The 26334-nt window shown below is 34.4% G+C and overlaps 1 protein-coding gene across 1 annotated transcript in view; it reads right to left on the reverse strand.

Annotated features, from left to right (window-relative positions):
* Window positions 1-1413: 1413 nt before the first annotated feature.
* LOC120422007 (connectin-like) overlaps window positions 1414-26334 on the reverse strand; it is a 144427-nt gene continuing 119506 nt past the window's right edge. The window contains exons 2-4 of the mRNA XM_039585321.2: window positions 9367-10264; window positions 6665-6881; window positions 1414-6382 (exon numbers count right to left, since the gene is read on the reverse strand). Of these exons, the coding sequence (XP_039441255.1) occupies window positions 5871-6382; window positions 6665-6881; window positions 9367-10236 (1599 nt within the window). The 5' untranslated portion in view covers window positions 10237-10264 and the 3' untranslated portion in view covers window positions 1414-5870. The remainder of the gene's footprint in view (window positions 6383-6664; window positions 6882-9366; window positions 10265-26334) is intronic.

Consider the following 26334-nt stretch of genomic DNA (forward strand, 5'->3'; position numbering starts at 1 on the left):
TTCAAGATATAGCCACCGAAAGTTTGATTTCAGCGAAATATTTGCAGTTTTTCGATTTTTAAAAGTAGTGACCATGAGTGACCATTTCTAAAAATATTTTTTTTGAAAAGTTCAGAAAATTTGCTATAAAATTGTCTAAGAGACATCGAAGATTGGACCTCTGGTTGTTGAGATACAGCGGCTAAAAAAAAAAGAAACACGAAAATTGAAGTTTTCTAAGTCTCACCCAATCAGCCCACGATTTTCTAATGACGATATCTCAGCAACTAATGGTTCAATTTTCAATGTTAATACATGAAACATTCGTGAAATTTTTCGATCTTTTCGAAAAAAATATTTTGAAAAAATTATATCAAGACTAACATTTCAAATGGGCATAATATTCAATGTTTGGCCCTTTTAAAATGTTAGTCTTGATTTAATTTTTTTCAAAATATTTTTTTCGAAAAGATCGGAAAATTTCACGAATGTTTCATGTATTAACATTGAAAATTGAACCATTAGTTGCTGAGATATCGTCATTAGAAAATCGTGGGCTGATTGGGTGAGACTTAGAAAACTTCAATTTTCGTGTTTCTTTTTCTTTAAGCCGCTGTATCTCAACAACCAGAGGTCCAATCTTCGATGTCTCCTAAACAATTTTATAGCAAAATTTCTGAACTTTTCAAAAAAAATATTTTTAGAAATGGTCACTCATGGTCACTATTTTTAAAAATCGAAAAACTGCAAATATTTCGCTGAAATCAAACTTTCGGTGGCTATATCTTGAAAACGGGGCCCTTTATCAAAAAATCTGTAAAGTAATTTTCGATTGCAAATTCAATTTTGCATAAAAAAATGAGGTCAAAAAAATTTTATGTATGAAATTTCGATTTTTTCCAAAAATCACCAGTTTTTCAAAAAATCATAACTCGGCAGCAGATTTTTCGACCATGTTTCTCTATAGCTCAAAAGTTGCGGATTTTTGTCCCCTAAAACATATCAAAAAATCTCGAAAATCAAAAAATACGTATTTTGGGAATTTGAGTTTTTGTAAAAAAAAAGTTAATAAAAAAATCGGGAAATTTTTTTTTCCGTGTACCTATTTTTTTCTAAATAGTCCTTAACAATACCTACAACTTTGCCGAAGACACCAAATTGATCAAAAAATTCCTTCAAAAGTTACAGATTTTCGAATATTTACGTACCATTTTTGTATGAACAGCTGCCAAATTTGTATGGAAATTTATATGGACAAACTAATGATGCAAAATGGCTTCTTTGGTCATAGGGAAGGCCCCCACAAAGTTTGAGCCAAATCAAAAAATACAAATAAAATCCATTTCCGGTTTTGGTAGAGAATTGCTCACGTACAGTTGCTTTCCAATCATTAGTTTTCAAAATATCGAGGTATTGACGGAATTTTTTTTTCTAAAAAAAAAAAACTTTTCGTGGGACTGTACATTTGTATTTCATGCAAATTTAAAATGTTTTCAAAGGAGTTCAAACATTCTGAATATGATTATAAACGCGCTAAAATGCATTTTAACTGGTTTTCAGTTTGTTCAGCTTTAATTTTCATTAAAATTTTGAAGTTTTTCGAAAAAAAATTTTTTTTGCCCCCTGATTATTCAGACCAACTTTGAAGGGGGGGCGACATAAACTTTGAAAAATATTTGCAACGGCCTTACAGTAAAATAATATTTAAAATACATAAAATTTCATCAATTTTAATTTTGTAACTATGCTTGACTGTCTTTTGTGATAAATAAATTGCTATTTTCCCTGAAAAGTTTTTTTAAAGTAAAAATATAAACAGTTAAATAGATATTTCACACATTTTGAAATTTATGTTCAACAGAAAATAATCATTTAACTTGAAGGTTGAAATTACAGTTTTTGGGTTGCCAATTATTTCTCATGAGTCTCCTTCAAAACCAATCATTTACTCAAAATGGATCAGAAAACCTGTTAAAATTCATATTGTTGATGAATTAATCAAAATATTTTTTATTAATATTTTGGTTTAAATCAGATTTGAAATTATTTGATATGATTTTTCTACACAAAGAATTCTTTACAAGTTGCCCAAACATGACACTCCCTCTTCAGACTGCAAAAAAAAAAAACATTAACAAACTAAAATATTGGAAAAAAAAATCAATCGAAACTCATTTCGTTAGTCTTCAAATGCTTAAAAACGCAATTTCTGATGGACTTCCATGACTTTAAATAGGTATATTTGAATATTAGACAACTACACAGTCATACCCAGATTTTTACAGAAATTTTTAAAAATTATGTGGCATCTCTGCTGCAAGTCCGAATTCACCCTAGTCAAAATTGATTATGCACCTTTTTAAATTCAATTTGTTCAGTTTCAACTTTTTTTTTTCAGAAAAAAAATGTTATCGTATGAAATTTGCGTATTTTACCATCTAAACCTTAATCACAGACAAACAGATGTACATTTCTTTAAAATTCCATCAATCTGCATTTTAACGGTCAATTTGAATATTAGGAAACTCACCACAGCGATGAAGAATCCACCACCAAAAGCAAAGGCAAAAAAAAATTCAATAACAAATTATGAAAAATAAAAATAAATCAAAATATGTACTGAAAATTATAAAAAAATTACTTTAAAACTAAGAGCGGTTAAAATCTGGACTACATTTCACGTCAATAATTTGGCAATTGATGAAAATTTTTGTGATTTTTTGAGCATGTGTTCGTGAAAATATTCGCAAAATTTAGCGTTTATTGGTATTGCATAGTGCGTCCATCCCGGGACAAAAATCCCGGGATTTTTCTAAAAACGGGAATTCCCGAATCCCGGGATTTATAATAATTTGTCCCGGGAATTCGGAGAAATTGAAAAAAATCAAATTTTATTCTTGAAATTCAGGTTTGGTTGTGTAAACACATAACAAGTTAATTACTTAGTAATCCATAAGAATTTTAAAGCAATTAAATTTTTATTCGGCATTCATTTGGCTTATTAGGGAAAATTGCTAAAATTTTAGTTTGCATAATGCTTAGCGCTTTAAATATTTTCTATTTAATCTTATATATATTTCCAAAAGCGTGGGTATTATATTTAGGTATTTAATAAAAATCATATAAAATTATTTTTCATCGAATTAAGGGAGCTGTTGATGCAATTTTTTTCCATATTGTTTTGATTGACTTCATTAAAACAGGAACAGAACAATCAGTACACCGATTTCCAAATTGATTGCTCTGAAATCTCCTGTAACTGTTCAGAGTGTAGTGTCGATTTTCCCCAGCTGGCAGAAGTAACTCAAAGATATTTTTTTTTTAATATGTTTTATGTAAAACATGAAATTCAAATCCTATTTAAAATTTGCATTGACTGGTATTATATTATTTGTTTCTGCTTCTAGTGTTTTATTACATTTTCAAAGAAATTTAATAAAAGGAATATATTTAAAAAAACATATTCAATTTGAATCACAATGTACCGTCATCAGGAGTGACATTGGGTCTGGTGTGAGATTGGGTCATACAAAAAAGCTGAAGTTTGTATGACCCAATCTCACTTCCTAAACCCAATGTCACCCCTAATCACGGTATTTAAAATTGTGGTTAATTAATAAACCAAAGCACAACACAGATAAAAAAAATCTTTTAAACTACCCAAAAATTTCTGTCCTTGTTTCGATTGAAGTTTAAATTATTATCAATCAATATTTTTGAGCTAATTCTATGATTTTAGGCTTGAAAACAATATCAATATAATGAAAACATGGAGTTTATGACTGTTTCAAAAATTTCCCGGGATTTCAAAAATATTTTTCCCGTTTCCCGGGAAATTCAAAACCCGGGAAAATTGGACGCCCTAGTGCAGATTTAGAATCTTTTAACAATGGAAAGTACAGTTTAAGTGTAATCATTTTTGTATTTTGCACTTGAAAACTCAAAATAAGTGGAAATCAATACAAACATTTTGCGATCAGTGCCCAGTTTGTTCGAGCCAGGGCTTGCGAAATTTCGACTTTGTTCGTGATAGCTGACAGAACACTCCAATCGTCTTCACCACGACAACCTAATTTTTACATTCTACTTTTGTTCGTTTCACATACAAAGGAATGAGTGCTACGCAAAGCCACTCACACAATCATTGACTTCCCTACAGGAGAAAAATCGCTTGGGGAGCGGTCGTTTGACATTCTACCGAGATTCCGATCATCTCTCCAATGATAGCAATCATATGATTTCTGTCACCACGCAGCATACACTTGGAAGAGAGAGACAAAAACGAGAGAAAGAGAAAGAGCACGTTGTCTCGTTCGGGCGGCTGCTTGAGTGGTGCTCATTTTTCGTTCGTTTCGTCATCGTGCTTACGATCAATCGATCGTCGCCAAGCAATAACGGTCATGATAGGCGTTGTGTGTCAGCGATCAAATATCGTTTTGGGAAACGATCGCTGACAGAAAGTTCTATCGAATATCGAGCAGTCCCATTCAGTGATAGATCCCTTTTCAAGCATTGGTTCGAGCACACAGAAATAAAATAGAATTTTAGAAGCTTGAAAAAAAATATGGTTGAATATTTACTCTTTTTTTATGTAATTTTACTATAATTTTTGTTAGATTGTACAACACATTGTACTGACAAAAAACAGCAATTTTTAACGGTAATAATTTAAAGATTGAAAACTCACCACAGCTAATTCTCTCATGTTACTTCATTTAAAATAGCTTGGGCAACTAGAATTCACCGAATAAGGGATGAGAAGAAAAATTCAATATTGGTAAATTAGAAAGGGGAACCATTCGCCTAGGGGCCTCATAGACAATTCACCTTCCCAAAACTCGTCCAAATCCAAGCGAAACTTATTTGAGGATTCCGTGGAGATTTTCCCTTGTCCTGTTGAAAAAGTGGAGCATCAACAATTGGGTCCTTAATTTAAGCTTTAATTTTTTATTATTATTGTTCCCAACAAAAAAGTTTATTTTTACGAGTACAATGACCCTTTGAACGACCGCAAAAGATTTAAAATGGATTTTTAATTCATTTTTTTAAACTTCTCGGCTCTTCTTGACAGAAAAGGAAAAGGTCGTACCAAGCGGACCATAGTTGATCTATCGATAAAGTGCTGTCATGACCAAAAAATTGCATAAAAATGAAAATAAAAATGATCAGAAATTGTTTTTATTCATGCTTTTTGCCGTTGTACATACAAATTTACATAGGGCTTTAGTACCCAATTCTCACTTTCCAATTTCCCTATCCTTGCCGCTGGTGTGCGATGGAAATGGGAGCGGCAACTTGAACTTGGACAGTCATCGCAAACCATGTCGAATTCCAGACTGCAAATCGCTAAAATCACAGTCTCCAGATTTGAACAGTAACTTTAGAATTTTTTTCAATTCCAAGCGGTTGGTCACTTTCTTTGAATAAATTTAATTTAATTTCTTCATTTAAATTAGTTGTCATCGAAAACGAACATTATCTAAAATTGAGTTTGTAAGTTGGGAGAATTCTTGCAATCATTTTTTCCATCAATGCTGTTTCCTCAATATCATCATAACATTTAACTAAAATGCCCATGTGTGCATGATTTGGTATGCGTGTCTTTTGCAGAGGGGGATCGGGGGACCATTTACACATTTTTCCGTCATTTTTTTTTTTTTTTTTTTGGTAGCGCACACAGTCCTTTTTATTTTCTTAAATTCATCTTATTTGAGTGTGTTTTGTTTAATGATCTCTCTCGTGAATGTGTATGATTGTTGTGATTGTGAGTGAGCTGGTGAGTATGAGTCAATCTTTGTCTTTTTCCTCTTACATCTAATACATACACAGCGGAAAATAAGTTAGCGAAAGTATGTGTGTGTGTGTCTGTTTGTGTGTCAGTGTGTCTACCTTTACCACCGAACCCTGGCGGAGATCATCACGGTGCCCACGACCAGGCTGGAGGCCGCCGCGACGCACAGCCCAAACAGCGCATTACTGCTGCCACCGCCAGGCCGAACCGCACTCACGCCCGAGTGGCCCCAGTGCAGATCGAGCAGGCCCTTGGATTCGCGCGGGTTCGGTCCGTCGGTGGGTCCAACCAGCTCCTCCGGACAGGGCAGGTGCTCCTTGCCCAGCCGGAACAGGTTCACGATCTCGGGCTTCTCCTCGACGGTGGACTCGTTGTCCTGGGCGGCGTCCTCGATGTAATCGCCCTCGTCGTCCAGCTCGCCGTCCTGGAAGAAGGACGATGAAGCGGACGCCGCCGCCGCCGAACTGTCCTGACTGGCGAGTGCGTTGTCCGATGGGGATTTGCCGAGCGTGCACTCGATCGCGTGCAGCTTCTCCTTCAGGTCCTCGTTGCGGGTGCGGTTGCTCAGGTCGTACACCCAGGCCAGCCGGCAGTCGCACACGAAGCGGTTGTCTGGAAAGAAAGGGATAAAAACCATGAAAATTGCTCTTTTTAATCGAAGGCCGTTTGCCCAAAAAAGGCGATTTCATCGCTTGAACTCAACAAAACTGCTAGCAATTGTCAAAAGTATCAAAAATCGATTTAGTTAACCATCTTTCGACACAAAGACCTATTCAGTGAAATGACCTCTTTCAACTTTTGACGATTCTCTTTCGGTGAAATGACCAAATCTTAAATCAAACCACTCGAAAAACATTAATCTATCGATGGAACTACCCAGCGTAGCAAACTTACCGCGAACGGAGAGCAGCGAGCTGGCGTTGACGAGGTTGTCCATCAGCGGCACGATGTGGTTGTAGCTGAGCGTCTCCAGGTAGTTGCCGTCCAGGTTGAGCACGGCCAGGGCCGACACGCTGGTAAAGGTGCCGCTCTCCAGCGTAACGAGGCGGTTGTTCTCCAGGTGCAGGTGGCGCAGGTTGTTGAGCCCGTCGAAGGCGCGCTCGTCCAGTTTCTAGGGGAGGAAAAAGAGAGAAATTTTGGTTTAAGTACTTTTTAAGGAAAAAGTTGTCAAATTAAATTTGTAAAGGAAGAACGAAAGACAAAAAAATTATAAATTAAAAAAAGACTTAAAATCGATGGATTAAGAATGTTGAAGGAAAACTAAATTACAAAATCAATTAAAGACGATATTAGTTGAATGTTGTCGTTGAAAAAAAAATCTCGGGTACTGTTGCTATACAGTTCAACATTAATAATTAAAAACATATAAAAATGAGAATGAGATAAAATACCTCAAAAAGAAAAAAACAGGGTTCCTAGCCTTATGAAGAAAAGTTTAAACATAAAAATAAAAAAAAAAATATTTTGAATGACGCGATGATATGGTCGGAAGAGAATTGTTCAAAGACTCATAACAGTAATTTAGGACATTGTTAAATATATCAAAAAGATTTATTTGAAAAATGTAAATTTAGTTTCCAAAACTGCGCATGTTTGGAAGAATGCGAAAACTCTTAGCAAATATCTTTTTGATAAGAAAAATACAAATTTTACTTAAATTATGTCATTAATTTTCCCACCTTAAATTCAAACAAACAATATTGAGGACAAAAAAAATATTTTTGCAATTCCGTCGTGAAACTATTGGCCTACTTTTCTCTACAAAAAATACCAGAATTAAAAATTTAGACCAGTTCTAAAGAGTTGTTTTCAATAATAATTTCGAAAAGTAACATTTTTCAATATATTTTTTGGTTGAACGGTGAATGTGTATAGTACACATGAATGTTTGACATAACATTCCATTCAGAAATCATTATTCTGAATTGCAAAAAAAATGTTGTGAGCAACTAGTTGAAAAACTTGATTTTTTCAGCACTCATCGTATTTATCCAACTTGGTTAACCTCGATGGATAAATGTACGACATGTGCTGAAAAAATCTTCTTTTTGCCACTTGTTGCTTAAACTACAATTTTTTTGGAAAATTGGAAATGCTGTGCGATCTATTTAAAATCAAAAATGCATTTTTAATCAAATATGGAACTGTTAGTGTTCTTTTTTTCAACAATTCAGAATTCTGGAAAAGATTTTTTATCAAGAATTCTATGACGTTTTTAAATTTTTAACATTAGCACAACTTTAATCACGGGTTTCCAGCAAGGCCTCAGACTGGCAAGTAATTAATAATTACTTTGATTTTAAGGTGGTAATTAAGTAATTCATAAATAACTTAGTAATTCATGGTTATTAGAGTAATTTAAAGTAATTTTTTATATTGTACTTCTTCAACGAAACTTTTAGTTTTTTTAATATAATCTATTAGAACAGTATTTCTTTTTCATTTCAAATCAGAGTGTCACACAAATATTGAAAAAAATGACTGGTTCTGTATGTAGAAGGCCTTATTCACCATAGTTCTCTCCTAAAATTTATTTTCAACATGTTGTTTAGCGAAGCTGATTAACAACAAAAGGCAACGCCATGATATATTACCCAGTGAAAAATGTTTCATGAATCCAAAATCTATTTATTTTTAATAAATAATTGTGAAAATCCAGAGTTTTTTCTTTAAAGGACCTATAAGTTTTTGTCTTTCATATGTTTATAGGGCTCAATAAAAAAAAGTCGAGAAATATGATTTTTTTTTGCAAGAACTAGATTAGAGTTGGTTATTTTTTCTATGTTTTTCCTTCTAATAGACAGTCAAAATTATTGGAATTATGTGGATCAAATATTTAAAACCAAAATTTACTTAATTATCATTGATAAAAGCAAAGTTTACAGATGAAAGCCATTTAAAAATCAATTAAAATTAAAATAATTTTTTTTATATATTTTTCAGCTAACTACAGCAGTTGACAGTCCTGTAATATCTCTTTTTTAAGAGCTGAACTATTTTCTTGAAACATTTCCAAATATTTTTGAAACAAATGTTTCATTGTTAAAAATCAAACTCAGTGAAATTAGAATTGACTAATCAGATGGCTCTATAACTTTGGTTTCTTACATGAAAATTAATTGGCAATCAATAGAATCATAAAATGGTAATCAAAATTATACTTTTAACAGTTATTTTTTTATTGTTTAATTATTTTTTGAAGTATGTTTTCACAAAAAGATGCATGGAATTATTATGAATTATCAGGATTACTCTGGAATTACTCAGTAAATCTGGAATTACAGCATTACTTGCTCAAACTCCAAGTAATTACGGATTAGTGACCAGTCTGACCCGATGCTGGAAGCTGCTTGACTTTGTCAATGTATAAAGAATTTCGTAATAGTTGTTGAATTTGGCTTGAAAAAAGGATTTTGAAAAAGTAAAAAATAAGAGTCGCATAATATGCAAGAGGTAAGTAATGATTGAAGATTTTTATGCCCGAAACAGGTAAAATGAAAAAAATAATAATCGAAGCTCAGTTGACATTATTGTGAGTGCGAAATGTTGCCATATGATAAAATCTGAACTTTATTTAAAAAAATGGTTCCACTCACCTCAATCTTATTGCTGTCCAGGAACAGCATCTGCAAACTCCACAAATCAGCAAACACGGTCGCACCAACGTAATTCACATCGTTGTACGACAGCTTCAGCGACTTCAAATTCTCCAGCCCCTTGAAGTACTCCTTCGCAAGCACCGAGATCAAGTTCATCTCCAGCCGCAGCTCCTCCAGCTTCGTCAGCTCGACGAACCCGTTGTCGTGCAGCTCGGCGATGCTGTTGTTGGCCAGGTTGAGCCGCACCAGCTGGGGCAGATTCATGAACGCTTCCCGGTCGATCTTGCGGATGTCGTTGTTTTCCAGCGTGATTTGCTCCAGCGATGGGTGGTTGGCGAAGGCGTTCGGATGTAGGGTACGGATCTGGTTGTTCGGGAGGTTGCACTGGCGCAGTTCGGTGAGGTTGCCGAAGGCGTGCGGGTAAATGTCCCCGATGATGCCGTACTCGATGGTAAGGACGCGGAGCTTCTTCAGCGTGAAGATGACGTCCGAGGGGATGTAGGTGAGGTTGCCGGACTTGCGGATCGTGAACTTGAGATGCTCGAGGCTGGTTTGGGTGTGGAAGGCGAGCCAGTTGGCGTCCTTGCGGGGCAGTTCGCCGTCGAAGATCGAGCAGGACGCCTTCTGGGCTTTGGCGTGGGCTTCGGGCGAGCAGTGGCAGGCCAGCTTCATGTTGATGTCTTCCGAGCAGAGGTCCATCAGGGGGGTCGTGATGGTCGGCTGGGGGGCGGAAATTTGCGCCGATTTGCCCTTCCGGTGGTAGCCTTCCTTTTCGTAGCTGCGGGCCAGCGTTGATTCGGTGAGGGCGAGGAGCAGCAGCAGAATGGCCGGTAACCTCCGCAGCAGCAGCGTTCGTAATGGAGTCATTGTTGGTGTTGTTGTCGTCGGGGTAATCCTGGAAGGCAACAAGAAGCGAAAAAAAACAAAAATGTAAACACGGCTCCGCTAATTGGTTCGATTTGATTTCGTTTGTTGTGATGCTTCACGGTGCCCGGGCACCCTTAAAAAACGGACGGAGACAGCATCGGCAAACCAAACAAAAACAAAAACAAAAAAAGAGGGAAAACCTGGCCGGTCGCGCAATTTCCTGGGGCCCGGGAGGGTAAATAATCCGATGATTGTTTGTTTTTCCCTTTTACCGTGTCACGCCAGATAAGTGAAGCCCGAAATGGTTCTGTTTGTTTCCGAGTTCGGAGAGTGACTTGCGTTGAGGTGAAAAAGGGCGGGTGAGGTACGTAGGTACTGCTGGAAGCAAAGGGATTCGGAGAACGGTGGCTACGCAGATGAAAGGGGCGGTCGGACTTTTAATCCAATAAATTAGCTTGGTGCGTTTGAACTAGTGAGGGGGAGACAATTTGTGAGTTTATGCTTATCGTTGTTTTATTAGGAGGAGCGACTAATTTTGCGCTGAATTATTTGTTTTCGTTTAAGGCGGGGATTGTACAAAAGAGGATTTCAAAAATGTTTGTAATTTATTGAAGTGGAATAACTCCAACAGTCTAACTCCACCTCGAGGTAGGATTTCATCTAGAAATTTGCAAATGAAATCCATTTTCTGTAAATTTTGAATCCCTAAAAAGAAATGGAAAGATGATTTTTTTTAAAGAGGAACCACCCAGGTTTCAGTATAGTTCAGACTCGATTATCCGAAGTTAAATTATCCGAAGGTTTGTATGGAACTTCCGATAATCGAATCACGATCAAAAAATTTATTTATCATTTTCTTTTTCTTGTTTTAAACATCAAATTCGAGTTTTGCGACCCCAAAAAATCAAACCATCCACATTAACGACCCCCGGGTCCTTTGTGGTCTCTATTGCAAGTTTCTGCTCGAACCTAGGAGTCCGAAGGCTTGAATGGGGAGAGCACCCAAACCTCTTTTTACTCCAAGGAACCTTCCACCCCAGTGTTTGAACTGACGACCTTTGGATTGCGAGTCCAACCGCCGCCAGCGATTCCACCGGAGTAGGCTTGGTTTGGTGTGTTGTTTGTACTTATGGCATGGAGACAACCCCTACACCTGGAATGACTTAACGGCCTAACAACCAAGGCCGGGACCGACATTTTACTTCCTCATCCGATGGAAGGTTGCAGCAGATGGGAATCGAACCCAGAATCATCCGCTTACAAAGCGGACAGCGTAACCATTCGGCCACGCACTGCCACGTGCGTAACCATTGCGACCCCATTTCAATCAAATTTGAATAGTTGATTGCCTATGAAATAATAAAATGCATTTTTCAATTTTTCAATATTTAAAGCATTTTTTTTCTAAATTATCTGTTAAAAAGTAAAATTCATCAGGAATTGCCGAATTTTTTGACACAAAATCTGTATTCATTCCCCGATCATTTCATATTATCATCAAGCATTTTATGTTTATTTTATTGTAATATTTTTAAAATTTAAATTTGAAATTACAATTTGAGAATTTTATAACAATTAAGCTGTCAAATAAAAATTTGCCATTGAAAATGCATATTAGAAAACTGAAAATAAAAATATAAAAAGAATCATGCAATAAGATAAATCAAGCCGTATTTTTTAGTTATATCCATAAAAAATTCATATTAGGTATCATGGCAAAAGTAGGAATAAAAATGACATTTAACCCTCAACTGCCCTAGTCTTTTTTCGAGAATTTTTTATTATTCCCGTGTTCAGGAGGTTATTATGAGCAACTTTTGATTTGCGAAAAAAATATTTTTTTTTGTTTTATAATTTTCTTGTTTCATTTTTAGTATTTTAATTTGTATTTATCTTGTTTAGTTTATGTTTGTTTCTGATAGTATATGGATTACTCTTCAACCTCCTCACTTTTCAACATTTTTTTTTGTTTTTACATTATAAACTATAGAACGATACCATTATCATTTAAATTGTAAAAAAATATGCTTTGAGGCAAAGTCTGGTACCGTCAACAGGGGTGGCATTGGGTCTGGGTGAGATTGGGTCATACAAATTTCAGCATTTTTGTATGTCCCAATCTCACCCCCCAGACCCAACACACATTTCCAAAATTACTGCATACTTATTTTCACATAAATACACAGAAAAAAAAATCATGGTTAAATTTCATCTAAAAAGGGGTACATCTTTTATGTCAGAAAAATGGGTAATTTTACCTCTGAAAATGTGTAAATTTACCACTATTCTGGGGTAATGTCGCTTTTTCGGTCTAAATTGAGGTAAAATTAAAACATAAAAGAGGTAATATTCAACCTTCCAAAATTACACCTTCCAAATATACACAATTTTTGCTGTGTAGAGGAAATGTTAGTACGAAACACAGCCAAAGATGACCCCACAAAAACGGCACTTTTAAAAACATTGGCAAAGTCACATAACACAAATCACACTTCCAACCTTAGAATTTTCTTAAATTTAAGGAGTTTTTTCCTCTAATGCTTTTTAAAGATCAAAAAATGGATCAAAATTGGATTTTTGGCGAATTTTTAGATCGAAGCCCGCCTAGAGGTTGCTGTTGTGGCCTTTTTGCAGATATTTGCTGAATTTTAACCTTGTACATTTTGGTCAATTAAGCATAGTTTTGGACTCGATTTAGTTACCATTTTACCCTCTACTGCCCATTTTTTCGAAAATTTTTGTTTTTCTCGTGTTTAGGAGGTCATTTAGAGCAACTTTTGTTTTACGAAAAAAATTACTTCTCTTGTTTTGTGTTTTTCTTGTTTCATTTTTAGTATTTAATTTGCATTAATCTTGTTTAGTTTATGTTTGGTTTTGGTAGTATTTGGCCTGTTCTACCATCATCTATCATTAAATTTTGCCTATCAATTTTTTCATGCTTATACAGTCAATTTTTCACTTTTTAGGCATAGTCTGGGACACTAGAAAAAATATTGCATACTTCTTTTTACTTAAAATATAGGAAATTTTCTAAAATTTTAAGAGTTCTTCATTTAAATTGATTTTTGGCGATTTTTTATATCGAAGCCCATCTAAAGGCGGGGTTGGGTTGTAGAGGGTTAAAGAAAGGTTTTTTTTTATCAGTAGTTAATGTTAATTCTTAGTTAAGAGAAAACCAGCCATCTTATTTCAGCAGATTTTCAATTGTCTTTTAAACTTATAGAACAAAAATAATTCTCGTATTGAAATTTTATTAAACTAAGGCACTTAATTCGATTTGAGAACTCAAAAATCAAAATCTTAAAATTCTTTTTTGAAGGTCTCGGAACCAAAGAGCCTTGGTCTGAAAATAGATTTATTAGATTTCTCAGAAAATTTTACATGACATATCAAAAAATGGTGAAGTTATGTTTTCAATATTCCGAGATACGATTTTTTTGAAAATAATAAAAAACGGATTTTTCGGCGCACCACGCTCAAAAATGAGAAAGTGACGAAAAAACACTTTTTTTCTAAAATTGCGATAACTTAAAAATTTCATCGATGACCTATACATGTTTGGGTATCAAAATTTTCGTAATTAAAAGAAGCAACTTTTTTTCGAATTTTGCTGTTTTCGTGGGGCAATGCTGTATATTAGAGTTTACATTTTTGTTAAAATATTCAAATTTTCACAAAACTCTTTTATAGTGAATAAGCATATTAAATTTGGTTTCGTTCGATACCCATATTAAAAATTTCGAAAATTTGATTATTTTTCAAAAATGCATTATTTTCTGAAAATTTAATTATTAAAAAAACTATTGTAAAGTGAAAAGCATACTGAATTTGGCTTAATTTCAATTTGAATACTTTCGATAAATAGGAGATTTTGCGAACAATTAAGAGCATTTATCTTAGAATTTAATAACATTTCCAAAACATATATGCATAGTGGAAGCATTGAAAATTTAACAAGATGTTTGCATTAGGTTAATATTATCGACGATTTTCATACCGATTAACAATCTTTATAAGTTATCTCAAATTATCTCTCATTTTTTACACAATAAAAAAAGTTCAGCATCGTTTACTTTAATCAAACTTCACTCGGTTGTTTTTGTTTTGTTTTGTTTAAATTCCACTATATTTTGGAAAATTTTTTTGTAATTAATTTAAGAACAATCCAATGTTTATAGATTTTTAGACCAAAGATAATTTTGATCGAGTTTCACGTTATATCTCACTTTCTAAACAGAACAAGTGAATTCCACACAACACCCCTTTCTCATCTCATTATTTCCAAAAGCAAACAACTGTATTAAAAACACATAAATACGATTAACGAGTTTACACGCACGCTATAAAATCCCCTTTTCGTAAAAGTTTCAACCCGCTCATGTGTATCAAAGTCCCATTAGAGGATGGTTCAGGAAAGGGGTGTCTCGCAAACAAAAAATAAATAAAAACACCCCACCCCGCACCCTGTATCTGTGGCCATTATTGTCACAAAAATTCAAAAACTCCTTCCGATCCGCCGTGCCGCACGGGCAGAAAGTACTTTTAATCGCCTTAAAATCAGACCATTTCCCAACCGTAATTGGCTTACAGTTCACACCACACGTACCGAGCCAGATCTCTCTTTCTCTCTCTGTCTGGCATCAATTCTGGTTGGCCTTTCGGCATTCCGAGATGGTGGGTTAAGGGTTAGGTGGGCATTATTTGTTCTTGTGTTTGCTCTGAAATAATATTTATAGTGTTCCAATTTTTTTATTTTTAAAATTTTACTTTTTGATTTGAAGTTGTTACAGTTTTTTTTCTACAACGAATTAATTTTTGTTTATTTTCTGCTTCTTTTTCTAAAAAATTAAACTCAACAAAGGACCTCTAACGTTGCTCGAATGCTACATCATCTTATCAAAATTTGTTCAGCCACTTTGCTTTTTCCTTACAGGGCTTTCACACCAGCTTATGAAGAATTCTCGCGCTCCCTCCCCCGTAATTGAATCCCCCTTTGAAATCGGCCTTAAATTCCGAGCATGCATAATTAAAACACGCACACGTTTGCACCGTTTAACGAGGCAGGACCGAAAGGAAAAACTCACTTCTAAGCAAAGGGAAAACTTTTTCCGCCAACGCTATTAGCCGAGCGATAATGAAATGCTTTCTAATTGTCAGATGAAAAATTGGCTCTAAAAAGCGCTTAGCTCAGCGCTGTTGGGTGATTAGAAGGGCCACGTGCAGTCACGCCACGTGGGCTGTCTTTGTGGTTAGACACTTTGAATTTTAAAGTCCTTGATGATAGTTAAACCTCAGAAATTATAATTATTAAATTTTGTCACTTAAATTTTCCAATCTTCATCCAAGCTCCATCAAAATCATAACTTGATTCCAAATTAAATCGAGCGACATCACAAAAAAAACACACAAAAAACGACTTCCCAACTTTTTCGTCCCCAACCGGTGTAAATCTCAGCCGGTTCCGACGAAAACCGCAACTCAGCCGCAACAAATCCGGTGAACAAGTCGAGGCCAACAAAAAACGCTGTTTTCACGGAGGTCACACCAGATTTCCGCCCTTCTACCACAAGGGGGTGGGGACAGACTTTGGGGAGCAGCTCGCGACAGTCTTATCAATTATTCATCGGCTCGGAAAATGGCACCATTTCTTACGAGATTAGCGGCGTCCCCCCTCCTGTGAGTGGGGATAGCCCCCTTGGGTTCAAGGTAGACAAGGGTTCCGACAGAGAGTGAGTGAAGGAAAAGCTGTAAACAACGAGCCACCCACGCGGACACTTTCAACGTCCCCCGGGGCGCGGGAAATTTGTCCATTTTTTACGAATATTTGTTTTGAAGAGATTTTTTTTTTAGATTCGGATCAATGCTTTTTTGTTAAATTTGGTCCACTATTTGTTTGTTAAAAATGCGATGAATATTTGCTCAAAGATTTCAAAAATAAAGCAAATTCTTATCTAACGACATTATAAAACCAGCATTTCCAATTTTGAGTTGCTTGGTTTCAAAAAAATAACTATTAACAGTTGAAATGCTATATTTTTTGTGTCATTGGACTTGGTCCCTGTAAAAAAATGCAGTTGAAAGTAAAAGAAAAAGAACAAAGAAAAATGTTTTTAAATATTATTAAAATGCATTTTCAGCTTATTTTTCAGATTTCAAAAATACTTATGGATAATTCTCTACGAACTCACACGAAATCGGGAAAAATTGCCCCGACCCCTCTTCGATTTGCGTAAAACTTTGTCCTAAGGGGTAACTTTTGTCCCTGATCACGAATCCGAGGTCCGTTTTTTGATATCTCGTGACGGAGGGGTGGTACGACCCCTTCCATTTTTGGACATGCGAAAAAAGAGGTGTTTTTAAATAATTTGCAGCCTGAAACGGTGATGAGATAGAAATTTGGTGTCAAAGGGACTTTTATGTAAAATTAGACGCCCGTTTGGATGGCTTACTCAGTATTCCGAAAAAACGTATTTTTCATCGCAAAAAACACTAAAAAAGTTTTAAAAATTCTCCCATTTTCCGTTACTTGACTTTAAAAATTTTAGGAACATATAATTATATGGGAAATTTAATGTACTTTTCGGATTTACATTAACCCAGAAGGGTCATTTTTTCATTTAGAACAAAATTTTTCATTTTAAAATTTCGTGTTTTTTTCTAACTTTGCAGGGTTATTTTTTAGAGTGTAACAATGTTCTACAATGTTGTAGAGCACAGAATTACAAAAAAAATAATAATATATAGACATAAGGGGTCGTGCATAAACCATGTGGCCTTTTTTTTGGGAATTTTTGACCCCCCCTACCCCCCCATGGTTTTCGTGGTTTCTCGCCAACCCCCCCCCCCCCCTTATGACCACGTGGCTTATTTCTCTGAAAAATAAAAATAAAACTTGTTGAATTCAAAAATTACATTTACAATGCATTTGTCTGCATCAATCTGACCTTCTTTTTTTCACTAAATACATTTATATTACAGTTTAAAATTTAATTGTAATGTTACAGAAAAAAAAAGATTATCAAAACTAAGTTTTTTTCTGTTAACCCTATCAATCAAGAAATTTGAGAAAAAGTATGTCGATTACAAACTGGAAACCAAAATTATTTCGTTGCAAGCAATGGAATGCATCTAAAATATAAATGCTTTTAGAGTATGAATTGTACTCAAAAAATCAAACCAAATAAACGGATAAAAAATATTACATAAACAAGTGAGCAATGATTCCATGTGTCCAAAAAAGTAATTTTGTACCATTATTTCTCGGATGTGCGACAAAAGGTCAAATGGACCAAAGGTCGAATGCCAAAAGGTCGAAAGACATAAGGTCGAAAGACATAAGGTCGAACGGACAAAAGGTCGAAAATGGATAAAAGGTCGACTGGACAAAACGTCGTAAGGATAAAAGGTCGAATGTGAAAAAATGAAAAAAATAATAATAATTATATAAACTTCTTAAATATTCTTGAAAAACATAATTTCTTACTAACAAATCCGATTTTTTTCTGTGAGTGAGATATTGTGAGTATGAGAATGGGATAATTCTTTCAAACATGTGCAGTTCTTTGAAATAAAGGCGACTTCTCAATGTTTTTTTATTCTAAAAACAACCTATTCTTGATTGTCATAATATTTTTGTGAATTTTTCTATTCTTTCAAACATGAGCGATTCCTTGAAAAAAAAAGTTCGCTTCTGAAATATGATGGAAATTTATTTTTATTTCTAACAACAACCTTTTCTTGATTGTCATGATATTTTTGTGAGTTTTTCCATTCTTTCAAACATGAGCAGTTCTTACAAAAAAGGTTGACTTCTAAAATAGTTTTATATTTTTATTAAACAGCTTATTCTTGACTGTCGTAATGTTTTTGTGATTTTTCCATTCTTTAAGGTTCTTTAAAAAAGGTTCGACTTCTAAAAATATCATTAAGTTTTTATTTTATTTAAAAAAAACTGTTCTTGATTGTCGTAATATTTTTGTGAGTTTTTCCATTCCTTCAAATATGAGCAGTTCTTCCAGAAAAAAGTTTGACTTTTTTTTCTTTTTAAACACACTACGTTTAAAATATTTTGTAAGTTTTTGATTAATTTATTTAAAAAATGGTTGGAATATTTTAGTGACTAATCAAATCTTCCAAATATAAACAGTTAAGAAAAATGAGAAAGGTTTGTTTCTTTAATATTGTTGCAAGTTTTTTATCCTTTCTCAATCTATCTTTCATGGTCACATAAGATCCTTAGAAAAATCTGACTTCAAAAATATACCTGCATGTATAAAAAATCGATCGAATTAATTTATTATTAAATATGATTTTTTCAAAAAGTCAAATGATTTATCCTTTTTTTTTAATTAAAAACAAAACTAGCTGAAAGATCAGGAAATTCTTTATAATTTTACAATTTTGATCATACTTTTGGTTGCTGAGATATTTATGTTGAAAAAAAAGAAAGATGAGTTTTTTTTATATTAATGAATATTTCTTATTTATATTGATCTTTAATGGCGTTACATTAAAATTTTATGCACGAATACTGCCCATGTTCGCAAAAATGTCCCATAAAGGCTACGTGTTAAATTTTCGCGAAAAAAATGGATTTCCTCTTGATTTCTTAAACAAAGTACTGGATGTTGTAGGCTTTTTAGAGCGTTCAATTTCCCGGGGATTCAAATTGCCCGGGAAACGGGAAATTTGCAACAAATTTCCCGGGAAATCCCGGAAATTCTTGAGAAATTTTAAATTTATCAAAAATTTATCTGATCCTGGTTCTGATTTATATTATGCAACAACATTGTACAGAATAGCAACTTAATTGGTTAGAATGTGTGTGAGGATCGATGAGTGCCTTGACTGCTTGTAAAAAAAACATACAGTTTCATGAAAATATTTAAATTTTCTAAATTTAAAAGCTGTTCTAAAATTCGTTCGAATGAATTGTTATAACACCCCAAATTATGGACTATCTCTTAAATCAAAATGCCAAGCTCATATTCACTTTAATCCTTTTCTCGGGGAGAAGAAAATGGCTTTCGCTCATACGAATGAATATCAATCAGAAAACAATTTTTCGGTGAATTTCAAAGTAGATAAGTATCGTTTGAAAAGAAAAATCGTGACGGTTTATTTTCTAATGTTAGGCAATTCACCTGCAAATGTAGTAGTGAAACCGAAATGTTGAGCGATAATCCTGAAATTGATTTTTTTTATTCACAAGACAATACAAGGTATCTTGAGATTGAAGTGTATGCATGTCATAAAATTTAATCAGCACAGTTTTTGATGTTTTTTTTATAGAAAATATTTTTTTGATAAGCCACGTGGTCAGCCGTCGACCCCCCCTCCCCCCCATGGCTTTTCGTGGTTTTTTTCGGTCAGATTTTCAACCCCCCCCCCCCACCTAAGGAGGCCACGTGGTTTATGCACGACCCCTAAGGGGTTTGCTAGTAAACATCACGAGTTATCGCGATTTTACGAAAAAAAAGTTTTGAAAATGTTACTTTTTGCGTTTCTCTTTGTTTCGTCGTCCGTGTCTGTCACGGGTGGCCATGAACGGCCATGATCAACGACGTCGACGACCAACATTTTCAAAACTTTGTTTTCGTTAAATCGCAATAACTGGTGATGTTTACTAGCATACCCCTAATATATTAAAACCCCAATTATATTATATTTTTGCAATTGTGTGCTCTACAACTTTGTAGAACATTGTTACACTCTAAAAAATAACCCTGCAAAGTTAGAAAAAACACGAATTTTAAAATGAGAAATTTTGTTTCAAATGAAAAAAATGACCCTTCTGGGTCAATGAAGATTCGAAAACTACATCCAATTTTCCATAAAATGACATGTTTCAAAAAAATTTACAGTTATGTAACGGAAAATGGGAGAATTTATAAAACTTTTTAAGTGTTTTTTTTCGATGAAAAATACATTTTTTTTCGGAATTCTGAGTACGCCATCAAATCGGGCGTCTAATTTTACATAAAAGTCCCTTTGACACCAAATTTCTATCTCATCACCGTTTCAGGCTGCAAATTATTGAAAAACACCTCTTTTTTCACATGTTCAAAAATGGAAGGGGTCGTACCGCCCTCCGTCACGAGATATCAAAAAACGGACCTCGGATTCGTGATCAGGGACAAAAGTTACCCCTTAGGACAAAGTTTCACGCAAATCGAAGAGGGGTCGGGGCAACTGCTGTGGGAATTACCCAACTATAGTAGATTTTTTTTTCTTTTCTGAGGGTAGAGTCAGATGAGGTGAGCAAAAATACTTGGAAAAATATATAGATATATTTTTCACGTATTTTTGCCACTTAATCTGAATCTGCCCTCAGATATGAAAAAAAAAAATTATATCAAAATCACCCGGATCGTAAATCATCCTGATTTTTTACCAAACCAAAAGTTGCCTTTTCCTTTTTCCTACAACTTTTCTGAAGACATCAAATCTCCAAAACTTCATTTTTTTCGGAAAATCACTTTTCTACTCAATTTTGCGATCCGGTTCACTGTACATTGTGCCTAATTCAAACTGAATATTCAAACATTCTTACAATTTTTGCAATATTTTCCCTAACAAATATGTTTTTTATCAACTAACATCTTAACACATTTCAATATTTGGTAGAAACTTCTGCTCTAATTGATGGAAAACCTAGATGTTCAAGAACTATCATAAAATTATTTATACCAAAGAGCATAGAAATTTTTGTAAGTATTTGTTTGATATTTTTCATGTCATTTTTATATTGTGTTTTTAACTTGTCATTGCAGTAATTTCAATAACAGACCAGTTTGCAGTTTTTCAAATAGTATAGAGGTTACTCTCCGTCAACTCACACGTAATCGGAAAAATACCTCTTCGAGTTGCGTGAAACTTTGTCCTTCGGGATAATTTTTGTCCCTGATCACGATTACGATCTATTTTTCGATATCTTGTGACGGAGGGGCGGTACGACACCTTCCATTTTTTAGCATTCGAAAAATGACGTGTTTTCCAATAATTTTCGGCTCAAAATGGTGACTGTTTGGAAATTTGGTGACGAAGCATCTTCAATGTGAAATTCCTCATCCAGAAAAAAACCTTTTTAAATTTCCTGTTTTTTAAGGGTGTAAAAAAGTGCTACAAAGTTTAAGATTGGGATATTAATTTTTTTATGTATAGAGCAATACTAGCTCAAATCAGGAATTTTTCAGAAACTTTTGTACCCGACCCTCTCCGATTTTAATGTAACTTTCTAGACATCCTAGGTCTTAAAAAACATTTTTTTGTGTATTTGGAGCCAGTTGCACTCGCGAATGAAATTTGAGAAGGGCGTTAGTGATTTAATTATTTTTGTATTTCGCTATTTAAAAAATACTGTAACTCAAAGCCGTTGCATCATTTAAAAAAGACAAACTTTTAGGAAATGAAAAAAAATACACTGTTAGAAAAATACACTCAACTTCTACGAGATTTTTGGATTTTTAAGATCAAAAGTTTGATTTAAAAGTGATATCACGTTTTTTTTTCGTTCAAATTTTTTGAGGAAATAACTAAAGATGTTGCAAAAAGTCTCATGAAAATGCAGGATAGTATGTCTCTCCTGAAAAATACAAAAATCATTTTTTTAAACTTTAAACTATAAACAAAAGTGGCCGAAACGTCAAAATTTTCAAAAACCGATAGTGAGAATCGATTTCGCAGTCAGTCTTACATAAAAATCTCCATATTGCCCATTGTCCTATGTCCAATCCTTGTGAAGATACAGCGGGTTTTAAAATAAAAAATGTTGACAAAATAGGGTATTTGGTGGTTTCTGGAAATTTCTATATTTTTATGCATCTATAAGGAAATTTATACAATTTTTATTTCTATATTTTATCTAAACTTGATTTTGCCGTCTAGAAGATATTTTAACCGGAAAGCTAGTCCAATTTCCCATAAGTTTGCCTTTAAAAGCATTTAAATTGGATGTATCGGCTAACAGATATAAGCTTAATTACGTTGCTCATAACTAAAAATAGTATATTTTTTTCAGTGTGGTAGAAACCTAGATAGTAAATAAGCTTACGTATATATTAAAACTAGTCAAATTAAAAATTTGTCAAAGGCAAACTTATGGGAAATTGGAGGAGGACTTTTCTTGTAAAATATTTTCGAGACTCAAAAGTCAAGTCTGTTATACAAAAATTTCCAAAAAAAAACACAAATAAACCTATTTTTTCAACAACCGCTGCATCTTCACATAGATTGGACATAGGACAATGGTTAATATGGAGACTTTTAAATAAAATTGTCTGCGGAATCGATTCCCACTATCGATTTTTGAAAATTTTGATGTTTAGAGCTCTTTTCTGAAAAACATTTAAGTAAATGATTTTTTAGGAGAGGCGTACTATCCTGCATTTTGCGTGAGTCTTTTTGTATCATCTTAAGTTATTTCCTCAAAAAATTTGAGCGAAAAAAAATCGTGACATCACCTTTAAATCTAACTTTTAGACACAAAAATTGAAAAATCTCATAGAAGCGGCGTGTATTTTTCTTTCAGTGTATTTTTTCAGAAAGTCTGTCCAATTTCCTAAAAGTATGTACAAGACCACAGTTACAGTAGTTTTTAAATAACGAAATACAAAAATATTTAAAAAAAAAGGTACACCCTTATCAAATGTCATTCTCGAGTGCAACTGGCTCCATATACACAAAAATGGTCAATAAAGGCCTAGGATAACATGTCTAAAAAGTTTCATTGAAATCGGAGAGGGTCGGGTACAAAAGTACCAGAAAAAAACCTGATTTGAGCAGGAATTGCTCTATAAACATTCAGGATTTGCTGTAACCGTTATGAGATAACGTGATTTTACGAAAAAAAAATTTTGTGTAACATTGTTACACTCTTAAAAATAACCGAAATTTCGAAAAAATACGAAATTTTAAAATATGTTTTTTGTTCTAAATTAGAAAATTACCCTTCGAAAAGTACATTAAATCCCCTTAAATTGAAAAGTTTAAATTTTTTTTTAAAGTGGAGTAACAAAAAATTGCAGAGTTTTTATTTTTTTTTTTGTGCCGTATCGCCCCTCCGTCATGAGATGACTCTTTGAAGTAAATAAAACAAATGTGATCAGTTAATGATAAAATGAAAAGTGCAACATTGATGAAGAGCATTTAACCATACATCTTAAAATGTAAAATAAATGTAATTTTTACAAGAATGTTCAATGAAGAAATATCTAATTTAATAAAAAGCAAATTCAATACCTTTCTTTAGTAACTTTTACTTTTACTTTTACATCCGATGTTCGAAGCGTCGAAGTGTAGAGTTTGGACTGTTTTGGGTTTTAATTTCTTTTCTTTATTTACAAATCAGTATATTTTTAATATTTTTAAAGAATAAGTAAAAAAATCATAAAAAAAAACTAAAACTTAAAGCAATTGATGATTTCCCCCGAATCGGTATAATTTTTTCCACCGATTTTCCACAATCCATAAAATCTCGAAACTGTAACAAATCTAGTGGAATCCCCGCGACGCGTAACGAAATCGACACACAGTAATAATCCACTAACAGGAATGAACAAAAAAAGAAACCCCCAGCTTATCACGCTGCGATGCACTCCAATTCGCAGGAAAAAAATGAAAATAAAACCTGCACCGTTATGATTTCCACAATTGAATTAAGCCGTTATTCCGGACGATTCCGTTCCGCTCGACACACCACCATGATCCTCTCTCATGTGGATTTTTATGGACGTTTCGTAGGAAAAAAATAAATATTTTCGTGATGAGGGAATCACACCGATGAAAAAATCTATATAAAAAAACGCATTAATTGTAAATTGATATTTTATCAAAAAGTTTGGTTTAATCATAAACTTTATAAAAATTTTGAGAAAACATTAACAGAAACTAAAGTAGAATTTTACATCAGTGTAATTGTTGCATATTTTTAACCCAAATTCCTGATGGACGATGATGCAAGCGCGTCCAAAAATATTTCGTAAAATGCGAAAAAAAAATCGAGGGAGTCCTTTCATCCGAATACAAACAGAGCAGTCACACACATTCACTCAAACTCACAATATAAACATAATACAACAACGTCCCTTGGTCCGTAACGAGCGTCGAATTGATCCGGGGACCATTATCCTCGGGAGCTTGCATCATGTGTGGCAAGTCAAATGTTTGCCGAAAATGTTCATCATTTTTTTTTTGGTCCCCGTTGCAAAAACGTTCTCCGCTCTGAATAGCCGCATAATAGAATAAGTAATGAATTATCGACCATTGACGGAGGATCTCCCTCTCTCTTTCTCTGTGGCAATTTGGCAGGGCAGGACGGGATCGATTTCCGAGGATTGATGAGTTCCGAAATGGACAGGGGGCAGCCAGCGGTGGTAGAGTCGTGAAGATTAAACTCGGCAACAATGACTCCGAAATGGGAGCTTGAAAAATGATCCAAGATGCGTCGGGGGTGCACGTTAACGAGGAGGGAGGTGCACAGTGAAAAAAAAAAATACTTCTGATTAAAACTTGAAATTTTATTTGTGCTTCCTTCTCGACCTTATTCTTCGTAAAGTGTTTTAACATAATTTGACCGAAGTTGATAAAATCTACACTTTTTACTGTGCCAACTCCAGCATAAACCAAAACTTTCCCCTCGCAAAACCTTCGCTCAAGGTAGGCCGGGAATGTCCTGGCGATTTTCCCTGCTCCGCGGGCTGCCATAGCTGGGTGGTTCTCCGCCGCCGCCTGCTGTGACTGGCTGGTAGTCTGTGAGGAGGTCGTCGACGGTCGACGAGACGCAGGGTTGCCACCGCCACCCGTCGTGACCGTTGCAGGTCGTCCCAGCTATGCTGCAATTCTTCCACCCTGCAGTGCGTCGTGTTCTGCGTAGCCTGCTGGGTCTGTTTACCTTTCCGGGCGCGCCAGGACGTCCTTGTCGTCGTCGTCATCGCTGTTGTGGGTAACAGATTTTTTTCCCTTCTGTTTATGGGTACTGTTCTGGGACTGTTATTCGCTCCGAATCATGGGAAAGCAATTTTTGGGAAGTTGATGGTTTCACAACAGCAATAACACGCTGGAAACGGTTTGTTGCTTTGAAACGGTATTTATGGATTTTTGAGCAGTCCTGCATGAACATTAAGCATTACAAATAAAGATAGCACATTGTCTTCTGATTATCTCGCAAGAAATGGGGAAACTTATTTTTAAATTGATTGTTCTGTTGCTATCTATGAAACTACAAATCATAGAAAGATCATCGAATACCCATTTTTAAGAAAAAAAATACGTTAAATCGATTTACGCACTGCACATAAACTCGAACCATCAAAATCCAATTTGTATCTCGTAAACTAAAAAGAATACATCGAGATTCAAATTTGGTGGTGGTTCTTAGGTAAAATTTTGAAACATATTTCAGTGGCTTCAAGAAGGCAACAACCGGCACGTGCTGATTCATTTTGGTGGCGAAATTTGTTAAACTGAATTCAATACAGAGAATTTTAGAGTGATGATCAATTTTCTTCGAAAATGATCAACGGCTTCACCTAAAACAATTCCAAAAATAAGACTTTAAAAAAGTTAGGGGAAACATACACATTTTAAGCCTAATAAGCGGTCCAGTTTGAATGATATAGGATAATCTGGAGTTTTCCTTGAAGTTTACTAAAATCAAGAACACCAACGAGTAGAACAACTTTTTGTGAACATTTCTCTTTTTTTCACTTTTAATAAAAGTTATTCTATTCCTTTGACAAGCATTTAAAAAAAATAATTTCCCGAATGTATTTTAATCAGTCGAGAATGCATTGGGACACGCCCATTTCCCTTTTTTCAGCTTAGTTCTTTTTCTTCCAGCGCTCCTTTGGGTCTGCTTAGTGCTGAGCAATTCTCTACGAAATCGGTCTTTTTTCTTAAATTTTAATTTTTGTATTTTTTAATCCGACTGAAACTTTTTTGGTGCCTTCGGTATGCCTAAAGAAGCCATTTTGCATCATTAGTTTGTCCATATAATTTTCCATACAAATTTGGCAGCTGTCCATACAAAAATGATATGTGAAAATTCAAAAATCTGTATCTTTTGAAGGAATTTTTTGATCGATTTGGTGTCTTGGGCAA

Source organism: Culex pipiens, chromosome 3 (assembly GCF_016801865.2).
Source record: "Culex pipiens pallens isolate TS chromosome 3, TS_CPP_V2, whole genome shotgun sequence".
NCBI lineage: Eukaryota > Metazoa > Arthropoda > Insecta > Diptera > Culicidae > Culex > Culex pipiens.